The following is a 25416-nucleotide window of genomic DNA, read 5'->3' as shown; positions in this document are numbered from 1 at the left end:
AAAGCATCGCTGACTGGGGCTAACTTCTGCTACTCCAGGAAGAGGGGAAAAGTATTGAAACACTCATCGAGAGGTTGCCTCAACATTTTTAGTTCTGCGTTAGAATTAAGTGGTGCTTAAAATCTGATTTAAATATCAGTTTCTTAGCACTTCCAATTTTTATTTGTAGCTGGTGTTACTGGCCTTGTACTCGTGATACCTTGCCTATTATTGCCTGTCTTCTTTATTTGTAAAGTGGGGATGCTTCAAACTTTTTCAGAAACATCAGGAAACAACACCTTCAGGTAATTCTGATCAAAGAAAGGTGTTCTCATGTAGTCACAGCAGGAGGTTCCCCCCGTCCCCCTCCACTTGCAGCATCACTATTTTTGGTCCAACAACAAAACAGCAAGTGTTTCATCTTGTTCCCCCAAATGACCAAGACATTTGACAGCGAAGCTGTAAAACCCGCACTAACCACAGCGTGCTCATCACTCCCGTAGCAATATTCCGCATTTAACAGTGATGACCTCGACCAGCTGTAAATCCGCTGTCCAGCTTAATCAGCCCTAGAACCGCGGCAAAACTCAAAATCTGTAACTGAACCTGCATCCGCTTTTGATCCGGCTCGGCTCTGCTGTTCCCCCATCAACTCTCCCTACTGGGAAGAGCTGTGTGGGGAGGGACGGAGCCCTGCTGCAAACCTGCAGCGATCAGCAGGGCGGTGGCGGCCTCCTGCGGCAAGAGGCAGGAGGGGCAGGCGGGGGGGGGACAGGCAGGAGGAGGGGGGGACAGGCAGGCGGGGGGGGGACAGGCAGGAGGAGGGGGGGGACAGGCAGGAGGAGGGGGGGACAGGCAGGAGGAGGGGGGGACAGGCAGGAGGAGGGGGGGACAGGCAGGCGGGGGGGGGACAGGCAGGAGGAGGGGGGGACAGGCAGGAGGAGGGGGGGACAGGCAGGAGGAGGGGGGGACAGGCAGGCGGGGGGGGACAGGCAGGCGGAGGGGGGGACAGGCAGGAGGAGGGGGGGGACAGGCAGGAGGAGGGGGGGGACAGGCAGGAGGAGGGGGGGACAGGCAGGAGGAGGGGGGACAGGCAGGCGGGGGGGGACAGGCAGGAGGAGGGGGGGGACAGGCAGGAGGAGGGGGGACAGGCAGGAGGAGGGGGGACAGGCAGGAGGAGGGGGGGACAGGCAGGAGGAGGGGGGGACAGGCAGGAGGAGGGGGGGGACAGGCAGGAGGAGGGGGGGGACAGGCAGGAGGAGGGGGGGGACAGGCAGGAGGAGGGGGGGACAGGCAGGAGGAGGGGGGGGACAGGCAGGAGGAGGGGGGGGACAGGCAGGAGGAGGGGGGGGACAGGCAGGCGGGGGGGACAGGCAGGAGGAGGGGGGGGACAGGCAGGAGGGGGGGGGACAGGCAGGAGGGGGGGGACAGGCAGGAGGAGGGGGGGGACAGGCAGGAGGAGGGGGGACAGGCAGGCGGGAGGGGGGGACAGGCAGGAGGAGGGGGGGACAGGCAGGAGGAGGGGGGGACAGGCAGGAGGAGGGGGGGACAGGCAGGAGGAGGGGGGGACAGGCAGGAGGAGGGGGGGACAGGCAGGAGGGGGGGGGGACAGGCAGGAGGGGGGGGACAGGCAGGAGGGGGGGGACAGGCAGGAGGGGGGGGGACAGGCAGGAGGAGGGGGGGACAGGCAGGAGGAGGGGGGGACAGGCAGGAGGAGGGGGGGACAGGCAGGCGGGAGGGGGGGACAGGCAGGCGGGAGGGGGGGACAGGCAGGCGGGAGGGGGGGACAGGCAGGCGGGGGGGGGGGACAGGCAGGCGGGGGGGGGACAGGCCCAGTTGCCAATCTGCTTTTGTTAAGGTTTTGTGGCTTTTGTTTTCTACACACTTTCAGTAGGGCATTTCACACAGCCGGGAAAACAATCCATTCTCCACGCACGCAGGGAATTCCGGGGACAAAGCAGGGTGTCCGAGATTTCTACCAACACCAAGGGGCTCACTCACTGATGCAAAAAGTATATCCTGAAAACACATGAAAACAGCTGCACCTCAAGCCTTCTTGCTTTGGATAAACAGTCTTAAGTTCTTCTGAATATTCCACTTGAGTACCAAGTCTTAGTACTGCAGGTTTATGATAGGTTACATGATGGATTCACAGACGAATACTTTCCATGTTAAACGACACGGAAGCATTAATAAAATATTCACCAATTCCTTATTCTGGTTTACTCTCCACTTAGAATATGTAGTAAGAAGTAAACCACTGCCCAGAGCAATCTGGGCAATCATTTCAGCAGCCTGCCAAAATCCTTTAAAAGTTGCTAAATACAGTTACATACAAAAACCTCACTTCACCTCTCTTACCCAATATGAGGCCTCGAGGCTTTAAAATTACACTTGACCTTAAAACCTAGTATGTGATGTAATTTAATGGAAATCCTGAAGGAAAGCTGGAAATATACCTGTAGGACTAGAGGAAACATTAACCTGCTTATCGTGAGAAAAACCATCCAGGTATCGGAGCACCGCATTTACAGCCAACCATCACCCAACACACAACGCAACACTGCGCAGAAACTGGCTACCAGCGGAGTACCTGTCAATACAAACTTACTCAAAACACACTAGTTTGCTGTCCCCGGCTCAGAAGCAGATACCTGTCACCTGTCAAAGGCTTTTTATACTCTGTAATCCACTGATCTTTCATTGATCAGCCACAATCTTTTGTTCAATTCTTCTACAAAAGTGGGCAGGTAGGAGACTCACTGTGCCTGGGAGATAGTTAATTTGAACAAAATTGTCCTTAAGACATTACTGAGAAATATTTGAGGTTAATTTAAGGGCCACAGTAAGTTCATTTTTAAAATTAAGTCTAAGTTATCAGGTATTTACCATTTCAGAGACCAAATAGAAAATTATGATTATCAGCCAAGTGAAAAAAATAGATCAAGCCCTTTCACAAGGAAGGCTCTTGTTTCACACTCAGGCCAGTTCCTCCGCTACAGTGCCTTACGTGCGCAGATAACCGACCGCTTTCACTTCCCCCATCCAATTCAGATACGATATACACACAGAGACAGGATCTGATATCCTCCACCTCTGTGAACTGCTACATTCTGTAATTAAGCTAATGAGCCTAATTATAGGTCAGAGCTGATGTCTAGAACCAGGCTACATCAGACGATTTTGTCAGTGTTTTCAAAACTTGACCTGTAATATTATAAATGTGCACATACAATCTTACAACTAACACTGGCGGAATTGGGCCGTCAGTCGTTACATTGGATAAACACCAAAGAGTATATATAAAAAAAAGAACACATGTCCCTCAAACGAAAGAGCTGATATTTATTTAGGCATGCATTACTGTGCTTAGGAATTAAGGATCGTGATTTGCAAAAATAAATAATTAGAAAGCAGCTCTGATGCAGGCAGCCATCTTTACACGGAAGTGCAAAGCAAAGGCCAGTGCTCTCAGTTTAGAGCATGGCTATCCAAAACACTAGTGTATGCAATGCTTCTCAAAATATTATTAAAATAAGAAGCATTTCTTGGCTCATTTCACCTTGCTTTTTTCATCCACACAGAACTACAGACTCAATTTTAAGTTAAACATGTTACAGTCCTAGAGAAGTAGACAGAATTTGCCTGTTCTTTATACAAAAAGATGCTGATGCCAGAAACACACACACAGAATCGGCTCTCCTGGCGTGCTGGTATAGTTGGGATCTTCATCCTTGTTTCTCCCTCTACTATTATTACATGAGACCCATCTACTTCAAGCAAAATTTCAAGAGTTTAGTATCTAATTTGTATCCCCTCCCACTCTTCTCCCATCTTAAATTTTGATTATTTGGATTTTCAGGTGCACAGACAGGCTGCTTGCTTTGAAGCACGTGCCGCCTGTTCTGCAGACAGACCTTTGTTTGGAAGCAGTGAAGCAACAGCACGTACTGCATTGCTGAACCAGCAGAATTCTCTACACCGTTTTCTAGCATCGCATATGGAGACCACTTCTGATCCTGTTTATCTACTACTGTTGATCAAGTTTATCTACGACTGTTTCTGTCTTAAATTATAGAAAAATCAAATTGGAATGGAATTAAAAAGTTTTAATTAAGTTCATTTGCACACAGAAAAGGCAGGTATAACTCCTCTGCAGGCTTCATTTAGCTGCACGTAGTTGCAGCTACTATGATTACATGAGAAAACCGACGTTGCTGCCAATAATTTCTTAAAAGTTCAGAGTATGTAAAAGATACTCCCTTCTTTTCAGCAACCCTATCCACATAAAAAGATCACCATCAGAAGTTCAATGTTTACTACACTATAAATATATCATGATCTCGGAAATTATACACTTTTAGGCAAAGAAGTCACAATAAGTATTTACATTTAGACCTTTTATGAGCAAAGATGTTTTAATGTGTCACATTTCAAGAGCATGAATCTTTCTTTACAAGAAAAGAAGAAAATCACTTCATAGATTGAGAGCTAGAGAGGTCCACAAGACTTTCTGCGAAGTAAAAGTGCATGGAATATATGCATCATCCTTCATACATAACGTATTTTGCAATAGGATTGAGAACACAGTAAGTGTTAAACAATATTTAGAGTTAAAAGTACCTGAAAAGAATCTCTCCTTGGAGAGAGAGATTAACTGAACATCCTCCTGGACAGCTGTGCAAGTCCTCAACAAATGATTTTTCTGTACAAGTGGTTTAAAAATCACACAGCAAGTTCTGGAATATTCAAAACAATGATTCGATAGAACAAACATTCTACAGATACCTCAATTCCATATTATTTTGTTACAAACAGTTATCATGGCCTAAGCCCTGTGCATTGGTGCTCAGATTCATGGCCTCATCCATGCAATGTTATCTTTCTCAAGAGATCAAACTTTAGCTCCTGTACTAAAGCCCAAATGAGCAAATGAATAAATTCAGTGGCTTTTCTGGCACCAAACCCCTTCCCTCCCATGTAACTTGACTCAAATTTCAGATATTAAGTAGCAGGCTTATCAAGGAGAGGTCATATATAAATAGCACAGTCAAAAGCTACATCAGATGTAGGAAGACTAGAGGTTGACAAATGGGTTGAGCATCCTTGAAGGCAGAAGTTTCCAACACCACTGCTAGAGAGAAAGAGGAAAAAGTTTAAAATGAAATTAAAAAATTAAGTTTGTAATTTCAATAACCATGTTTTGTCATTCAATATAGAACAAAGCAAAAAAGTCCATGTATGCAGTGATGAGGGAAACTTGAGAAAAAAACTAAGTCATCACCTGTCCCTTGAGAGATCAAGTCCAGAAAGCAAGACTGGTATTTTAAAACTTAGCTTTTCCTAGCCTAAAGAAAAAGTTTTAACATGTGCTATTTGGTAGTATTGTCAAAAACCAGAATTACATTTGCATCTTAATATAGGCGTGCATGTTGGAAATTCACTAGTAATAAAAACGAGTTGAAGAAAACCACACTGTGTAAAAAGTTTCTGGAGCCACGCACTGGCTAGCAAACCCGACTAAGACAGAAAGGGTGGAAGTTTTTAATTTACTTACTGGGCTGCATCTGGAGCCTCTCCTATAACTATTCTGTGACTACTAGAAAGCAGGCAGAACTATGACTAGACTGATTATTAGCAGTTACCTGACCAGACATAACCGGTCTGAAAGGGAAACAAGAAGCTTAGCACATAAGAAATCATTTCATCCTTTTTCCTCTGAACACTTAGGAAGTCACATTTTCCTCTCTTCCATTCAACGTGCAGCAAACCTGATTAAATTAAGAGGAAATTGAATCTACAGCCATCTTAACCAGGCAGATATTTAAAAGGACACCTTTAACTCATCTGCCACCATCATCACCTGTTCACTTAAATTCTAAAGGCAGTGGTTTCTTCCACTTCATGTAGAAGTGTTCCTCAGAAAGGAATTATAATGCAGAAGCAAATATTATCCCTCCAGATGGACTTGGCATTCTAACACTGACAGCCTAATGGCTGACATAACAAAACAGCGAAGATGCTCCATGATTACAGGCATGCCACAGCAGCCAGCAGAGTGAAACGAGAACCCTTCTAAATCTGAGCTAGCAAGGGAAAAAAATCACTCACTTTAAAAGTTTTTCTAACAGTGAGTATACCTTGCAGTATGTATACTCTTCCATCTGGCTACTAGGAGAGAAGTACTACACTATAGGAGAGGGCTGGAGCACCCCTCCTATGAAGAAAGTCTGAAAGAGCTGGGGCTGTTCAGCCTGGAGAAGAGAAGGCTGTGGGGAGACCTTATTGTGACCTTCCAGTGCTTGAAGGGGGACTATAGGAAAGATGGAGACAACTTCTCAACCTCTTTAGCAAGGCCTGTTGTGACAGGATGAGGGTGGTGGTTTTAATCTAAAGGAGGGTAGAATTAGACTGGATATAAGGAAAAAAAATTTACTATGAGGGTGGTGAAATACTGGCCCAGGTTGCAAAGAGAGGTGGTTGATGCCCCATCCCTGGAAACATTCAAGGTCAGGCTGGACGGGGCTCTGAGCAACTGGTCTAGTTGAAGATGTCCCTGCTCACTGTGGGGGGGCTGGACTGGACGGCCTCAAAGGTCCCTTCCGACCCATTCTATGATCCTACTATATTTAAGATCCATCATTTCCACATGAAGTTCCTTAAAGAAGTAGATACTATCACTATCAACACAATACTTTCGTTCCAGCAGTATCTGATGATTGTATGACTGAGCTTTATACATGTCATTGTGTATAGTGAGGCTACAGTAATCAAGTCCTTTCTGAAAAACCCCACCACTAAGATGATGACACCAAAGCACACGGGCTTTGCAGGCTCACATCTGATGCGATGTAACACCCGGTCACAATGACAGAGCAGCACATACGCTTGCAGAAATACCTTCCCATGTAACCCCGTTCCATCACACTTGGGGTTTCTTGGCTTTTGCCAGTGAAGTTACTTCCATCTCCGTGAGCATAAACTTAATGAATATTGAATGTACTTTTGTAGAGAGAAAAGACTAAAATTCACACATGTTCTATATTGACAGTTGCTCCTTTTACAAATATGCATATAAATCTGCTTTGGGTGAACTCACTTAATAGGAACATTTTAATTTATTCTTAAAACTTCTGACCAAACTTAGTCGTCTTTGGTCCCTCACCCTAAAAACAACTTCCCATTCATCAAGCTGACAGATGTTAAAACTACAAATGTGCAAAAGACTTCTGAAACATTGGCTTCCTTTGTGAAAAGACTATTTCAAAGTAAGTGTAACATAAAAGTGCAGTCTTCCTTCCTGGAAAGCTAGCTACTGCCATGCCACGGTAGCCTGACAGGCAAGTCAGAACCAGGGGCAACCCTAGACCCTTGCAGTGAGAAACTCAGTGCCAAACCCAGAACCTGGCTTAAATGCTGTATTTAGACATTGACCAGTAAGTCACAGTATTACTGTCACATCAGAAAGGGGTCTAAATACAGTTGCAGCTCAAGCTCAGCATTCTTATCAGTTAGAATAACTGAGTAAATCTATACTGACCAAGTGAGTTAATTTTGGTAAAAAAGTGACCGCCTTTGCTGACTACACTTTACAGGCTAAACTATCCGGCCAGCCACAGATTCTGCTATCTACTTCTCCTGTGCGTGGTTTGTTGTTTTGTTTTGGGTTTTTTTTTTTTTTGCCCTATAGGTTACCTGAAAACTAAAAGCAACACAAGAAACGCATACACACAGGGTACACTTTCAGAAATTCTTTCGTTTCTGCCCACTAGAATATAACTGGAATAACTGACATGTCTTGACATCTGCTTAGGAACACCTGTGACAGGTAAAAATAATGCTTATTATCTACAGGTATCCTAACCAGCAACTTTCTCCCTAGTCATTGCTGTTTGTGAAGTGCACTGTTGCTAAATGAGCTATTTACAAATGTAAACTATGTAATTAAAGTTTTAAAATAAATAGACAACCCTTTACATTAGGTAGCAACTTGACTACAAGGTAATAGATCATCCAATTACATCTTTCAAACAAAATGATCTGTGTATGCTGCTCAATTTTTTTTAATGAAGAAAATCCTTGGCTCACAATCTGTTCTGCAAGAACCTCCTTGGTTTTCTTCCTTTACGCTGGGTAATTGTGTAAAAATTCCTTAAGTTTTGTTGGATAGTCTGTCATCACTCCGGTTGCTCCCAGATCAAATGCCCTCTTGTATTCTTGTTCTTCATTCAGTACCCAAATATACACCTATGAGATGGGGGAGAGAGAGAAATTACAGGAAATACTCCAATTTAAAAAATGGTGACTTCTGACCTAAATTGTTTCATGTGTGAGAGATGATGCAGCATATATTTAAAATAAGTGATTACACTGTGATGCCAAAAGACACACACAAACATATACAACTCCTTCCCCCTCGCCCTCCAGAAGTGGGCATTTTCTAGTGGTGACTCCAACTCCATTTCGTTATCTGAGACTTCAGATATTTCTAAAAGTCAAAATATTATTTTGTGAAAAGCCCAAAACAGTTAAGCAGTTTAGCAGATATTGTAGGCCTAAGTCTGAAGTGGGGGGGAAAAAATAATCTTAAAGGTATTTATATTAAAAAGTCTTTTTCCAAGCAGGCAATTCTTCTTTTGCAATTACCAAATTGCAAGTATAACAGCATAAGCTATTGCTTAGGAACCAAAACGCAATTTATAATCCTAGCGACACAACAGAACATGTTGGGGAGAACATGAACCCATCTGTGTCTGGTTGGTTCAACTTCTCACTAGGTTAAAAGCACATTTCCTTCAGCTTTGCCACATGTACCTGAATGCCCCGAGCAGTGAGGTGGTCAAAAAGTGCTTTCCGCATTAGCAATCTGCAGAAAGAAGAAAGATGTTATTAACAACTTGAAGTATATATTAAGTTTTTGATGTCTGTTGATGTTCTGTGATAAATTTTCCACAGAGCATTTAGATTCAGTGTTTTCTACAAGAAAGCGATTAGAAACCTAGCTTCAGAAAACTTTTAGTTCAAGCAACCCAAGACTGGTTAAGACAGGCAGCCATAGCTGATGCAAATTTCTGTGTATTTATATCAACTCTTCTGAAGACCAGATCCAGTAGATTCCCCCTTCATCGTACAGATACCCTCTATCATTTCTGATTAATCAATCCCTTTGCTTTCAGCAGAGATTTTATCCTTCACACCAGAAGACAAGAAAACTCTACTGGCCACAAGAAATCAAACAAACAGATGTCGGACACAGAGCAAGAGCCAGGAGACACTTACTGCAATCACGTTCAACCTCTGAAAGTATAGGACTGTTTCCTCTGAAGCACAGATAATAATCTTAAAAGGCAAAGTGTTCTGTGAAAGCCAAACAGCATCTCCTCCAACATTACAGAACAGCTGCAAGCCCATGAAAAAAGCTGCATTCTGAATCTACTTGCGTGTTAACTAAGTAAACACATTTAACGACAGAAACTAAATAGACTAAATTGGAATAATGCCCACTGCTACTGCACCTCAGTGGGTTTCAGCGTATGAAAAATAAAAGCATACAGGAACACCTACATAAGATTTGAATGTGACTTATGCTGCACTGACAAAAAAGTGAGAAGAAACTGAAAAAAATGACAACATAACAAGTGGTTATAGCAATAACCAGTCTTAGCTGCTTGAGCCAACTGTTAATATATAGGCAAAATATAAATAAAAAATTAATAAGGTTAAAATATTACGTGTCAGCTAGCCAGATAATAAATTTCTGGCTTCTTGTCATCTTCTGTGGTTCTTTCAGCCTGTTGAGGAAGAGGAAACAAAAAATTACCGGAGCACAGATTAGAATATTATTTGAGATGTTCCTGCAAAAGGAACATGAAGAATTAATCTTGCAGTTTCTCAAATTAGCGCAGTCATTTCACTAAGACAGTGACTTAGAACAAGGTTACACAAGAGAAATGTGCTACATTTAAAAGAAGAAGCAAAGGTGGGTATTCAGCAGCATTGGAGTAAAGTATGAGAAACAAAGAGCACGTGAAATCTCATATCTGCCCTATTACTGACTTGCCTCTTGGCCTTATTCTGACTAGTTTGTTCTCAGGAAAGAGGGAGAAAAGTGCAAGAATTAGTTATTTTTACGGCACTGCTACCTATTACTATCTAGGCAGCATCAGCAGAAGCTGCATTGTAAAGGCAGCTGTGTGAAGGCAGCATCTACAGGAGATACTGTAAACACAGACCACTGATATACACAGGCACCCCACACTAACGACTGAGTACCTCAGAGCTGGCTAGAGACAGGTTGAATACAGAGGGGCCGAAGATTTGCATAGTGTTCTCTTAGGAATATACAAAAGTGCCTAAACTAATAAAACAGCCTCCTCAGCCTGAGGATACCGACTAAACCAGTGCTTAAGATCATTCACTTGCTTTACTATCAATTCAGTGCAGCAGCCACTGACAGACTCTAACTCACTTGAGGATGATTGAAGGCATGGGAATTTCCAAGAACTCTTCCTTGAAAGGAATGAACGGCAGCAGACCGGTGTAGAACAGGCCAAGAAGCAGGAGGACACGTTGCAAACAGAAAATGATGGGAATGTCAGCATTCTGCAGGAACCAGGAAAGAAAGATTCTAAATCACCTTGGTAGATTGTTGAGTCTTGCAATTAAATTTACTCATCAGTGCATGTTTAATGTTTAGCACTTGCACCTAAAGTTTAGGCTGCCAACTGTTTACAATATGGCTGCCACTGAATTTAAGTTACCCTTTCTGGTAGCTTGTAATCCAAGCAAAAATTTTACACAATTTGCGGGGGTACTGGGACCTAAAAAGGTAAAGTTTCACTGGTCGCAGTACTGCTTTCATTACCTGCCTTCAGCACCTTTCCAGACGACATGACACTGTGCAGCATTTTGTCTTAGACTAGTATTACCACAAAGAACAAGCTGTGCTTTAGCACAGGACTTCATTACAGTTGGGTATCACATCAACTCACTTCACGACACATTTTTGAAGATGCTGGTTTACAAAACAAAATATTTGGGCATTGATGCTATGAAAATGAACAAATAACTGCTGTTCTGGTAGGAAATGGGGTGTTGTTCTGCACAGATAAATCAGAATAATATCTGTGTTCTCAGCTAGATCAATTTCACTCAGGTGCGTAACTCCTGTGGACTGAGCACGATTTTCATTCAATCCTAATTGTACAATTCCTCAGCACAAAAAGGAAAAGAATCTATAGCTGTAAAACAGCTTTATACCAACATGACGGTACGTCAGCTAGTGGCCACATCCATTATGTTCAGAAAAAGAAACACACAATAAGCAATCCTTAGAAAAATTGCTTTTGTACCAGATGAATGATGTGCAAAACAGGCTCTAAGAGCTCCTGGCATATTTTACAGAACAAGAATAAAATGTGATTAAGCTTAATTCTTCAAGTATTTTATTGCAGAGTATATGGGTGTTAACTGTGCTTGATTTATTGTAACAGTATAGTCAGCAGAATACAATTAAAGTGCAAAATTTCTCATCACATCTGCAAGTCTGGCATAGCTGGCCAGATCCTGCTTCATAGGGTGCTTTTCTGTATGTTTTGACACCCCAAAAGTATCAAGCAGGCAAGAACGAAGCTCAGCTGGACCCATTCTTACCTCCTTAAGACATTTTGATACCACCTCGTAATTGACATTCCCCCACACTGTCAAGTGCTCTCGCTTATACTGACTCACCAGCTCCGAAACCTGCAATATAAAAAAGCAGAACCCGAACATGTATTCATTGAAAATTATGTGCAGAATTATTTAACCAAAACTGTACTTGTTACTTTGCAACTGCGTAAGTCATTACAGAAAAGAGAGTTTCGTTATACTCTCTCCCATCTTAAGATGATTGTGCTGCTTTGACTGGAAAGAACCAGGTGTTCAGGTCAACAGACAAAAAAAAGGCCATTATACCTCCATAATACCTAGATAATTTAAGAAAGCAAGATTGCAAAACAGTATCTGATGGAGAGCAGATTTCCCTTCTTGTGATGAACACATCTTTACACTGACATCATGTTGTGATGATACTTTGCTAGGCAACAGTCTATAAGAAGACCCCTCATATGAAGTACAAACTAAACATGTATCTAGTGGTGTAGCATCAGTTTCATGTCAAGACAGAGGGTCAGTAAAGAGCTGTTTGCTGAATATCTTGCACAAGACCACTTCTGTCTTCTGCATCACCTCATACATGGAGCAAGATCTAACGTGTGAAGGATGAAGCAGTCCAAGAACCGAGATTTTAGTGTCACGGACTGCCAGCAAATCCAAGAAACTTTTCTTCTGGAATTTCAACAGCATTACATGACATTCAGTCCTAGTTCAGCACAGATTTTCATGTACCTTTTTGATCAACACATTGTTGTTCACTTTGATGTCAATGTTGACAGGAGTTTCTGGAAACGCCTCGAACACCTCTTTGAGGAGCGGAATACGGTTGTCTTTTCCCTCACAGTGACATTCTGGGGAAACAAGAAAGTTGTCATTGCTGTGACCATTTTTAATACACCACAGATAAAAGCTGGAATGTCGGAGCACTTGTTATCTTAAAATAAATAAAAAATATATATAGCTCCTAGAATTTGCACACTTTTAAACTGGAAAAAGAAAATTACTTCACTCAGGTAGTTGTCATTAATTATGACAAGCTCACCTCCGTAATGAAAATGCCCTGAGCATATTGCACATTTAGGTTTGAACTTCATTAAACTCAGTCATTATTTAGCAACAGTAGGAGTGCAGGCGTCGTTAGAAATCCTGAAATAGCAAACGCGGGCTCAGTCACCACATACCAAATGCAATGAGATTAACATGAAACAAGACCAAATGAGAAAAACTTTTCCTTCTAGGAAAATTTACTGGAGAATCATAATGAGTAAAGGGAACAGAAGGCAACCCCCCCCGCAGATCTTATTGTCTGAAACTGCTTGTGCCTCTAGGGAATTAACTGAAGGTTCTCGCCATCTCTTTGTATTACTGTATGTAAACAAAAATATATGTGCATGAAAATAACATGTCATGTGGCATGGATGTCATGTTGGTGCATTTTAAGTATTTTGCAATTTGAAACAGAAATGTTTAACACGAAATTCGCTTGTTGGGCAATTCAAATATGGAAAGATAGTCACAAAGCCCCTCAAGCAAGCAAACACATCCAATATCCTCTCTGGTAGCCTTTTCTAGTTGGGAGCACTCTCAGTTTTAGCCTGTACGCTTTATTCAAATTATAGTCCCATGAACCACAGTTTTCACAAGAAAACAGGTTAGTCTTTTTCTAGGTTTTCCTCTCTTGCAGCAATATTGGTACTGAACTTCAAGTCGTACATACAGTAGCTACTACTCTTTCCATTTACCCTTCTGAAAATGTGTATATTATCTGACATCTTGTAGTACTCCAAGCCCAGAGTGCACCAGCACAATGGCATTTGAGTTGTAAAGAAACTCTCTTCTGCCTTCTCTTCGTTTTTCGGAACAACAAATTTTCAGTCGGCATCCTCTGAAGATCTCACAAGGGAACTGGAAAGCAGTTGCAAGAAGTGGACAAGCAAACAAAAGTCACTGCCAACTGGTACAAAAGTATATATATTGATTTCTAAAGGTAGGATTTTATTTCCTTTTAAACTGCTCTTATCAAGATACTGACAGAAGCAAATCCACTTTTCTACTCCCTTCGCCAAAATAAAAAATTGCCACACTACAATAATGGAAAATTAGTTACTGGTACTGGAAATTGAAACAGCAAAGGACAAAAATTTACCTTTCTGAAACGTGACGCCCAACTTGCAGAGATATGGCGGAAGTTCCTTAAAATAAAGGGAAATGGGACACACTAATTCAAATGCAGGAATATAATCATTACTTTTTGCAAAAAAGAGAAAAAATATGATTCATAAACAATGTAAGTTCTCTCTAAGACAAAAATTATATTTTTTTTTACATCTTCTTGCCCAAAAAGTGGTTCAGAAGCAGTGTGTTCATTCTTACTTGAATTACTTGGCATTCTTAGATTTGTGTTACCTGTAGCTGAGCAAGGCAAAATGTTTCTAGACTCCTGTCTGAAAATTCTGAGAAGTCCACTTAAATATCAGATGGAAAGACAGTTCCACAAAACAGGCTTTTAAAACTGTCAATGCAGGTAGGATTCACCTTCCGGTTTTCCCATTAAAAAGCTGGTCATACGAGAAGGAGCTTGTTGACTAAGCTTCCTTTGTCATCTGTATGGCAAAACAGGCCCACCTCCAGAGAGCTATTCATCCAACCCACTACTGGGCAGAGTTAATCACTCTCTGGAAACATGCCCGTTTTCCTCCCTTGGCTACACAGGGAGCCTATCTAACTTTTCTTTTTAGTAAGACAAGATGAATCCCCTTCTTGATTTGGATACCAGGCATACACACACACACACACACACAACCTGCCTGCCCACCCCAGCTACTCTACAAATGCATTTTTAAGTCATCTAGCACTCACGTTTTATCTTCAACTTACAGAGTATTTGAGGTCGGATATGTTGACATCAACTCCTGTTGATCTCTTCAGGTTCTCATCATGGGACACGACCACTTGCTCATCTTTTGTCAGGTGACAATCCAGCTCCAACATGTCTGTTCCTATATTAACCGCACTGTAAGCAAAGAATTCTGCCTTGAACCACACGTGTATTTCATACAGGTCCAAACCTAACACATACACGCTATTCAATTAAACTGATCCCAGTGGAGCTACTTGAGATGCTTTATGATGCAATGAATCCTCACAATCTTGCTGCAGAGCAAGAAGCAAATAACTCTGCTGCAGTAGGAAACCTGATGCAAGACTAAACAATGTATCATGAATCAGAGATGGGATTTGAACTCAGGAGCTTTGGCTCTGTCTTCCATAGGAATCAAGTAGGACACTTGTTGATCACAGCCTGCCACCTCAGTATTGCAAAACCTATTTCTAAAGTACTGTTTCAGAATTTTGAGTATAATGTTTATTAGTATCAGCACATTTACCACTTGAAGAAGCAAGCTCTTTTAAAAAAGACAAGTAATCAATGTTGTGGTAAGCATAAACAACAAATGACAGGGATATGAAAGCTTTTTTTAACTTGATTTAAGTTACTCAGGAACGGATGGATCAGGAAGTTAGCAATGGTGCTTTCAGGCTTTCCGCTTTTTAGCTAGCAAAACTACATTTAAAAAAAAATTTATTTTAATGAAAAAGTTTTCATTTTAAATTTTAAAAAATAAACCACTGAAACACCCAGCCATATTTTTCAAAGGAAAATAGGCATTTCTGTTCCAATACGCTGCTTTGAAAAGTTCTAATCCAATCCCAGATCCACGCAATAGAAGCTTAGCTCGTAGGAGGAGTAAAGAAAGCAGAAATTAGTAATAATACTCATGGAAAAATAAGTACAGGAAACCAGAACAGAAAAACTAAGCTTTATTCCAATGAGAAATGAATGGCTTGTTTCATTAGAAAACAAAATATTCAGAAGGTATCATTCCAGCTAAAAGTCCCAGCCTGAAGTCCAAACACTTCCTTCAAAACAGCGGGCTGTTCTTTTTACCCACCTATGAACAAACGTATCACATCTGTGAGCACAGCCTACACCAGACCCAAAGCTCCGTGACTTCAGTAACAGCCTTTCCCTTAAGAAAAGGGCTTGACTGACTGCTGAAGTTGAGCCGTGCCATAAACGTTCACAAACACAATAACAAAGCAAAAAACCGGAATATACACCCATAAGTGTTTAACACAATTTCTGGTCCAGCTGGGATAATGATCAAGAGGGGGGTTGTCAAATTAAAACCAATTTGTTAAATGTTTTCCAGTGCCACTAATTAAGAATTAGTAGAGGAACAAAATCCTATTACGCATGGAAGATACACAGCCTGTTCTGTGTAATATTTCCTCCTGAGGAAAAGCATCTCCTAATATGCTGCAGGAGATTTGCCAAATTTGTAGATGTTCCCATCTAGTAGCATGCATTATCATTTAACCAGCAAAGTTTATGAGAAATATTATTGCTTAAGAAATTCAAGACCGATGCTGCACAGAAAAAGGAGAACAACAACTTGCCTTGTTAACAAATTTGAGAATTTGCCAGGCTCTGACTAGCAGCTTGCTGCTCAATAAAGCTTCCTTAAAGTGCTGCGTTTTTTCAGCTGGAAGTCAGTTTGATCTGCAGCTCTATAAAAACACATCAAATTTACATTGCTCCAGACAAGACTCCAGATGTCCTCCAGATTCAGAAGAATGTGTTGGATTCAGATCCAACTGCTCCAGAACTTGAGGTGTGAAGCAGAGTCACATTTGCAAATTAGGATGCTAGAGTTCTTTGCTTATGTTTAACGCCAACTGTTTTCAAGTGAAAGGGCATATGTAAGAAAAGCCTTACCGTGGAAACTAAATTCCATTAGGCCAGGCCTACTGTAGCACAATGCACAGAGTTTATACATACTAAGTTGACCATGTACTTTCATTGCTGTAACTACAGAGTTTAACGCTTTCTCTCTAAATCAAGTGTGTTCATAAAAGAAAAGGAAATACAATGAGAAAAGTATCTGGAGAGTTCACTTAGCAGCTTCCTGTCAAGACAATGCTAAAGTACATGAGGACAATTAAAATGGGGACAATGCTGAAGTATTAGGGACAATTAAACTCGTAATTAAATTCTTACGACATCTTTTATGCCAGATCCCCAAATACTTTAAGACACTGCAAGTGTCTCTTTTGGCTTAAAATCAATTATTTCAAAATCTAAAACCACTACAGAAGCATCTAAATGTAGTATAATGTGATTACAGCCCCCAAAAATCTACCAGGTATTTTACCATGCAAACAAAAAAATACCGTCTTTGGCCTGTGTGTCCAAACCTGCAGAAACAGCTCTTGCAGGCACGCCCTATTTGGCTTCATGCAAAATCTGATGGATTTAAAGTTGATTAGTTCATACTAGCTGTATGAGCCAATCTAGCTGATTTTTCACCAGTTTTCTAAGCAATTCCTTTTTCTAGCTTACCAGGGGAGATGGGAATGAGCAGATGGGAAGGACAAAGCCTCTACCCCTCCGCAGAGGAAGCCAGAAGACTTTGTACTGCCTAATGCAAAATAATGGCTCTGACTCTGCTTTCTACAGAGGTAGCATGCCTTTATTATTCAGCCAAGGCAATTTCAAAACAAGTAACTGAACTTTGCTATTGGCAGTTGCAGTGAGCTCAAAAAGTGGACCTCATTGCATTTGTTACACTATAGTCATAAAATAACTGAAGTGGTCAGAAGAAAATACAGATATTTGTCTGACTCTTACAAAACTTTGTCTGACTCCTAGCACAGTCCTTACTCTAAGGACTACAGCTTATTTCTGGGAATGAAATAAAAATAGGTTATGATATAACTTCCTTTGTAAGAGCCCCATACATATAAACGCAGTATGATACTAAATGAAAATTAAGAAATGGTTAAAAAAGCACAGCACTTTCCAGAAACTGTGGTAGCAGACTTGAAAAAAAAGGCAGGCCAGCAGGAAAAAAAACCCCAAAACTATGCTAAGCTTCCATGGAGATAGAAAATACTGCAGTACTTTCAATAGCACTGTTTGGTCGGGAAAGCTGGCACTCCTTGGTCTGCAAGGAAATGTGCAAACTGATGAGGCTACTTAGCACAAAGCAAATTAAAAAACCCAAACCAAACAAAGAGAAGCCTACATAATTTGGTCACCACTCATTGGCAGCTGGAGTTGTAGATATGCTTCTTTTTCAAATGCCTTTGAGAACCTTGTTAAAATTCACTACTTAAACGCTGGAGGCTTAAAAGGCTTTCCAGTACCAACTCCATTTTAAACCCCTAGATAAGCGGCTTTCACACATTGTGCAAATGAAGAACGTGTATGAAGGGGAAAAAAAACCCATACCGCAAACAGTTTTAATAGCTTTACAGATGCTATATTAAAAGTTTGTTAACATTAGAATTTCAGTCACAATAATTCTAGGAGACAAATTATTATTAACCTTCTGTATAGAGGAGGGAACTGAATACCATGAAACTGGAATATCCAAGAGAATTGCTTACAGCCATAATAGCAGCCAACAGATTCAGGCTTCCTGCAATCCAGCCTTCTATGCTAATTAGCATTTTGGTATAGGCCATGATTTGAAATACCTTTTTTCTAGATACATTGATGTTTCTCAAAAGAGTGGATTATATTAGTTATGAAAAATAGCTTTACAATGATAAATTAATGGAAGTAATCGCCATTCAACATGGAAGCAGTATTGTTTCATGTTTTATTAGCTAGCTCAGGAGGAATCGGGCCTCAGGAGTTTATTTCCAACTGCCAGTCTACCACGTTATTGCGTACAAATCATAGTTCTGGTATCCCAATTCCCTCTTGCTCAAACTGGAGTAACGGCCAGCAATCCACAGAAGTCATGCAAAGGAGAGATGACTTTCAGAAATAGGACACTGTACCCCAAACAGCTGATGGAAGTCCTAGCTTTCATGATTGCTTTGCTCACTAAAGACAATGAGAACACCGCTAGTTTAGGCATTATTGGTTCCATTTGTACTTACTGATGAAAGGCTGCCATCGTGTTTTCCAGGTTCTCTCCAGCACCTACAAAAATAACAAGAACTAAAACATGTACAGAACTTTTTTCCTCCCCTCAATCCCAGTGGAAATAAATAAAAAATAATGTATTTTAAAATGTACATATTTTGAGGAAAATATTTGGAGGAATGAGTATGAAGTTAAGAGTCAGAAATCCCTGTTGGCACGAGACTACTGGGGAGACCCAAGAGACAGGACTTTCTCAAGATAAAACAATTTAAAAAAGAAAAAAAGAAAAAAATGGAAGGCCATTATCTTGGACTTGTGTAACACTTCAAATATACAAAACAAAGTGTTTATTTTACCAGAGGTTTTGTGCCCCATTTTTACTTGAAGCCGCTGTATTTGGCTATGAAAATACGCTCTGCCGGTGTAGGAACAGTATATGCAAAGAGTCTATTTTAGAATTAGAGAAGTAATAAAAGGAAAGGTGATAGGAGGGGAAAAACCCCAAAACCCCAACAAGAAAAAAAAGAAGCACCCAAGACTCTCTAAAGTTGATATTCCCTAACCACATAACCCAGTTGATGCTCAAAGAGGCGACAACCGCTTTTTCAGTGCAAGCATACTTCCCTGAGACAGCACAAATCTGTCAATAAAGGTTTACGTTGCTGGCAAAGAGAGGCCTGAAACACAAGGAATGAAACATACATCGACTCCAGTTAAGAAATGAAAGGACAAGCACTAGAAATTTTCTCTCAGGCAGGAGTAAACTCTGCAACTCTTAAGCCATCATTCTCTGCATAAAAGTCTTCGAAAATCAGCCTGGTTAGGGACTGGAAAAGGTTGCGCCTTCTTCCTCCCTCAGAAAATAGGCTATATTATATACAGAAAACCAAAACAACTTCAGGAAGGTACACATACTGATGCGGATATCTATGCAAATTTTAACTACTCTCTGACAGTGATGAACGACAGACTTAGTAAACAACAATTATAAAAGCTTCAATTAAGGCCTTGCCTATTAACAAGGCCTTACCAGTCCATACTTATCTGTGTTTAGTTACTTAAAGCAATGCAATTCTATGCATGCATAACTAGCGATTTAAAATTGTTATCAGGGTAGCCTGCATTGATAAGTTTACAAAATGAAAGTCTTAACTGACTTTGAATCATAATGACAAAATCTGCATGGTTTAACATAAGCCAATACAGTAAACCCACAGCAGCTTCTGTGATCAGACATTCACCAATTTTTGTGGACTTTGATGGCAGAACTAGGAATAGGCTGAGTGGCAAAAGTGACCGAGGGATAGAGAACCTCATCGTGTACTTCTGATGATTGCCTAACAGATGGGAAACGCTTGCATAGGACCTGGCTGATTAGTTACAAGGTAACTGCAATAAAAATTCAGGTTTTAGATAACTTATCAGCTGTGACAACACAGCCCATACATCCTGAACGGTAAGAGAGGGGGAAAAACCTGAGTCAGTCTTCAGTTTGTGAACAAAACAACAGTATTCTAACATTCCTGGGCAGAAATTTCCAAAAACTAAAACTTTAAATGACTGATCTAACAAGTAACATGTTAGAGAAGTAGGCATGGTGAGTCAAACCAGTTGGTAAGTGGCTTGTAGTGTTTTGGGGAAACAAGGAAAAGAAGTTGAGAGATCAGCTGAAACAGGAACACTGAATCAGAAATGGCTTTCACAAACCACGCTTGGAAAAGGGAACTATGACAAGAAAGTGATTTGATGTACTAAATCATTTTCCCTCCTTAAAAATGAAAAGCCTGGCCTGACTGAAGGGCTTCTGACATTTCCTTAAATGCACCTCCAGATTCCCGTACTGTCCATTTGTGTTGTGAACTACCTGCGTTTCCCACGCAGAAATTACCTTCCCCTGTATGCTTTAGCATCCTGTGACCCAAAACAGCCACATCCAAACATTATGATTTCACACTCTAACTTTGAAAGCACAACCATGGGACAAGAGAGGGTCAATGTCAAGTTCTGGCTCAAGGAGATGACCCTTAGAAGGCCTGTTGGTTTGGGTTTCCCCCCACCAGTGTAAGCAAAGATGCACATTAGGAAGAATGTTGCCAGTATGTCAAGGGAGGCGATTGTTCCCCTCTACTCAGCACTGGTGAAACCACATCTGGAGTGCCGTGCCCAGTTCTGGGTTCCAAAGTACAAGACAGACATGGATCTACTGGAACAAGTCCAGAGAAGGGCTGTGAAAATTCAGGGATGAGAGATTCTTGCATACAGTGAGAGACTGAGGGTGCTAGAATTGTTTACCCTGGAGAAGAGAGGCTTGGGAGGATCTTACCAATGTATAAATACCGTATCGGAAGGGAGTAAAGAAGTCTGAGCCAGACTCTTCTCAGTGTTGCCCGGGGAAAGGACAGGAGGCAATGGGAACAAATTGAAATACAGGAAATTAAATTTATAAACTTAAGAACCCTCCCTTTTTTATTGTAAGTGATCAAACTCTGCAACATGCTGCCCAGAGAGGTTGTGGAGCCTCCATCCTTGGATGTGTTCAAAACCTAACTGGACAGTGTCCTGATCAACCTGCTCTAGTTGCCCTTGCTCTGGTCAGATGAGATGATCTTCAGAGGTCCCTTCCAATCCCAGCTATTCTGTGATTCTGTAAAAATCACCACACTACCTTGACTCAAAGGCCCTGCAACCTACTCCATACAGCTGGCATTAAGAGAGGGCTCTAAGAATACCAAGACTTAATTATTGATCTCAGAAATGACCAATTTTAAAATAATGCAGACATGAAGAAATACTTCAGGGACGCTTTGCTCTCTACAACTACCTGAAAGGAGGTTGTGGTGAGGTAGGGGTTGGTCTCTTCTCCCAAGTAACAAGCGACAGGACAAGAGGAAATGCCTTCAGGCTGCGTCAGGGGAGATTTAGATTGGATATTAGGAAACACTTATTTACTGAAAGAGTGGTCAGACATTGGAAGAGGCTGCCCAGAGAGGTGGTGGGATCACCAGCCCTGGAGGTATTCAAAAAACATGTAGACGTGGCACTTCAGGGCATAGTTTAGGCGGCCTGGGGGTGCTGGGGTGACTGTTGGACTTGATGATCCTAGAGGTCTTTTCCAACCTTAATGATTCTATGATTCCACTGATGAGCTATAAACTGAGATAAGAAAATTCTTGCATGAAGAAGTGAAATCAAAACCCACAGACAAAAAACCTTCATATATAAGGCTTCATCTCAGAGAGGAAAAAGCCAAACAAGTTAAGTGTTACCTTGATCTCCGAAGTTAATAGGAGTAATGCAATAGGGAAACCTGGCACTGCGTCTAAAGCTACAGCATGACTAAAGCCTGATGAGAACTTAAGTCCCACAGGAATCTAGTTACAAGGTAAATACTACAGAGAATAAAGAGTAAGTGATCTTCAGTCTCATAGTACCCGATGAGCAAAAAGCTGACGCAACTTTAAGGGTTGTACTCCTACCTTAGGTGTATTTTCACAATATACATGGGGACACAGAACAATTTGAAGACTGTGAACTTTGTCTTTGAACACCTAATGAATAATCCTCCCATTGAGTAAGGCTTTCCTGTTGTTCTAATGGTGCTTAGCGCAACTGGCTGAAACACTTGCATTCTAGGCTTAGGGCTGTATATCTTAACTAAGGTCATTGCAAAGAAGCGAGAACTAAAGAAGATTAAGGAGATCATACCAAGTTCCAAAGTCATCTGCAAGTTTTTAATAGCTTGCAAATTAACAAACAAACAGGTAACAATCGAAATCGAGAACCTTTTGTTCACTGAATGAAAATACGTACCTACCAGGAAACAGGTAACATGCGTTTCAAACCAAAATGTGCATTTTAGGCTACACTCAAGACTGTAGTTCTAAAGAAACTTAATGTGTCTTATAAACTAAATGAAAGAAATGCAAGTAATAAAACCTGTAAGAGATCAGCCCTATATTTTATATTTTAATAATTCAAGGCAGTAGCAGTAGTTAAGGACCATGGGCCAGAATTGCGATCAAATACTGCATAAACTGGCACTAGATACGACATTTAAAACTGTTTAAACTCAGCATCTGACATATCTCCCGCAGAGTTTTGGGAAAAATATTTACTAGAAAACTGACTATTTTCACTAACTGAATGAGGCAGCAGGGAAAGCGCAGAACTGATCATCACAGAAAAGGAAAATACATTTTGCTGTATTTTTTTTTCCTCCCAATGCTTTGGAAAAGGTGGAAGAAACTTTAAAAGCATCTTTAAGCTATCTTAGACAGAAGCAACCAGCCTACGCCCAAGGCCTCGGCGCAAGGTGTATGGAGGGGACAAGACTCCCAGGATAGGATTCGTTCTACCATGGCACCAAACCTTTAATCACCACCAACAGCAAGGGGAGCAAGAACAGAGTCACAGCAAACTGCATTTCTTCTGAAGCCAGAAAGCAAAGCAAATAGGCAGTTAGAGGCAAGCAGATTGATCTTTTATACCTGATCTAAGCAACAGTCAGCCACCTCTCTCATTAGGGCCAGAAACACTCTAACACTGAATCATTAGGAAGAAAAAATATATACATTTGAGAAGGAAGCCATCACGGTCAGAACCCATGTAAAACAAGCTGAATTCGGCTGACGCGTTTTGAGTTCAGAGATTAATTCAGCTTTGAAATCAAGCACTGGTCAGCAGGTGGCACCTAAAATTAGGTTGCAGGAGAAAGGTTTAAAGGGAGCCCGCTGCGAACGATCGGCAATGGGCAGCAGCCCTCAAGACCATCCCGGCAAGGCTCGGGCAGCGCCAAGAGGCTTCCTGAGGGAGTGGGGAGGCACGGCCCCTGGGCCAGGGGAGCCCCCTCAGTGCCCGGGGTGGGCTACTGCCCTGAGGGAGCGGGGAGGCATGGCCCCTGGGCCAGGGGAGCTCCCTCGGTGCCCGGGGTGGGCTACTGCCCTAAGGGAGCGGGGAGGCACGGCCCCTGGGCCAGGTGAGCTCCCTCGGTGCCCGGGGTGGGCTACAGCCCTAAGGGAGCGGGGAGGCATGGCCCCTGGGCCAGGGGAGCTCCCTCGGTGCCCGGGGTGGGCTACAGCCCTGAGGGAGCGGGGAGGCATGGCCCCCTGGGCCAGGGGAGCTCCCTCGGCGCCCGGGGTGGGCTACTGCCCTAAGGGAGCGGGGAGGCATGGCCCCCTGGGCCAGGGGAGCCCCCTCAGCGCCCGGGATGTGCAACAGCCCTGAGGGAGCGGGGAGGCACGGCCCCCTGGGCCACGGGAGCCCTCTCTGCGCCCGGGGCGGGCTGCAGCCCTGAGGGAGCGGGGAGGCACGGCCCCCTGGGCCACGGGAGCCCTCTCTGCGCCCGGGGTGGGCTACAGCCCTGAGGGAGCGGAGAGGCATAGCCCCCTGGGCCACGGGAGCCCTCTCTGCGCCCGGGGCGGGCTGCAGCCCTGAGGGAGTGGGGAGGCACGGCCCCTGGGCCAGGTGAGCTCCCTCGGTGCCCGGGGTGGGCTACAGCCCTAAGGGAGCGGGGAGGCATGGCCCCTGGGCCAGGGGAGCTCCCTCGGCGCCCGGGGCGGGCTGCAGCCCTGAGGGAGTGGGGAGGCATGGCCCCTGGGCCAGGTGAGCTCCCTCGGTGCCCGGGGTGGGCTACAGCCCTGAGGGAGCGGAGAGGCATAGCCCCCTGGGCCAGGGGAGACCCCTCAGCGCTCGGGCCGGGGTGGGTTGCAGCCCTGAGAGAGTGCTGGGCAGCCGCAGCCTTCGCCCGCCTGAGGGGAGGGCGGGAAGTGGGGCCGCAGCGGGAAGCAAGCTCCCCCCCGCCCCGTCCCAGTCTCCCTCACTCACCGCCGCGGTGGGAGATGTGCCGGCAGCGGAAACGCTGCCGCTTGGGCCGGTGGAGCAGCCCCGGACACTTGAGAAGAAGCGCCGAGGTGAGGACATATCCGCCCAGAGTGGAGAGCAGGTACAGCGTCGCCGACATCCTGCGCCTCTACGCCGGCTAAGCCCGGCTCCACGCCCGGCCTCTCCTGCTCCTGTCCCACCCCTCGCCCGGCCCGGCCCGGCCCGCAACCGGCTCCCAGCGACAAGGCGGCGCTGCGGGAGCCGCTGCCACTGCGGCCGCGCAGCCGCACCGCCTCCCCTCCGCCCCCGAGCCGGGCGCCAGTGCGCAGGCGCGAGGGGACCCCGGCCCTTCCCGCCAAGGGCTCATCCCTGAGGCCGTCAGCTCTCAGCGAGGCGGCCGAGCTCTCTGAGGGGAGAAGAGCTCGGTCTCGTCCCTCGCACCTCCACGCCTCTGTCACGGCTCGCAATTTTTTTTTTTAAAGTGTTTAACAAACGCTGCGACGCGCTTTCCAGTTACACTCTTTAATTTCCCATTTTGATTACCCCCCCCCCCGGCTCCCTGTAGCATGGCAGCATCTCACAGAGACAACTGCTCTCTGTAGTGCTTTTCATTTTATTGATTGTGCTTGGAAATCGCTAAGTGCTTGGTAAATCTAAATTCATTAAGGTGTGCAGAGGGAGATACTGTCTTCTTCACAAAGGGAGCTGTTTTCCACACCCAGCTGAGGAGAGATGTTGCATGCCCAACAGAAACCAGGTCTCGACTCTGGTCATGCGGTATAATTACTGTATTATAACAAAGCGGCAAATTAAATTTTGTATGCATGCTAATTAAAAACAAATATTCTAGAACATAAACTAGGTCTCAGCATACAGCCACTATCACTAATACGTCTTACCTCGACTAAATTTTTGGCACGGACAGCCACATGTGAAGCTCACAGGATTTAAGCTACCTTTCATCATGTTGCACATCTTTTGGAGAGTGGTATAATTACCCAAGCTCCCTCGATCTGAGATTCAAA

At 43.4% G+C, this 25416-nt stretch overlaps 1 protein-coding gene across 1 annotated transcript; it reads right to left on the bottom strand.

Annotated features, from left to right (window-relative positions):
* Positions 1-4793: 4793 nt before the first annotated feature.
* Positions 4794-24681, bottom strand: GDPD1 (glycerophosphodiester phosphodiesterase domain containing 1). The gene is made up of 10 exons (XM_064467641.1): positions 24395-24681; positions 18586-18628; positions 14512-14647; positions 13781-13826; positions 12367-12485; positions 11632-11721; positions 10448-10581; positions 9711-9770; positions 8794-8845; positions 4794-8226 (listed from the first exon to the last, which is right to left on the bottom strand). Exons 1-10 carry the CDS (start codon positions 24528-24530, stop codon positions 8104-8106), a joined length of 939 nt encoding a protein of 312 aa, XP_064323711.1. The 5' UTR covers positions 24531-24681; the 3' UTR covers positions 4794-8103.
* Between the last annotated feature and the right edge of the window lie 735 nt (positions 24682-25416).

This window comes from Phalacrocorax carbo, chromosome 17, assembly GCF_963921805.1.
Source record: "Phalacrocorax carbo chromosome 17, bPhaCar2.1, whole genome shotgun sequence".
NCBI lineage: Eukaryota > Metazoa > Chordata > Aves > Suliformes > Phalacrocoracidae > Phalacrocorax > Phalacrocorax carbo.
Note: the sequence above shows the minus strand (reverse complement) of the source record. Positions and strands in the feature narration are given on the sequence as shown.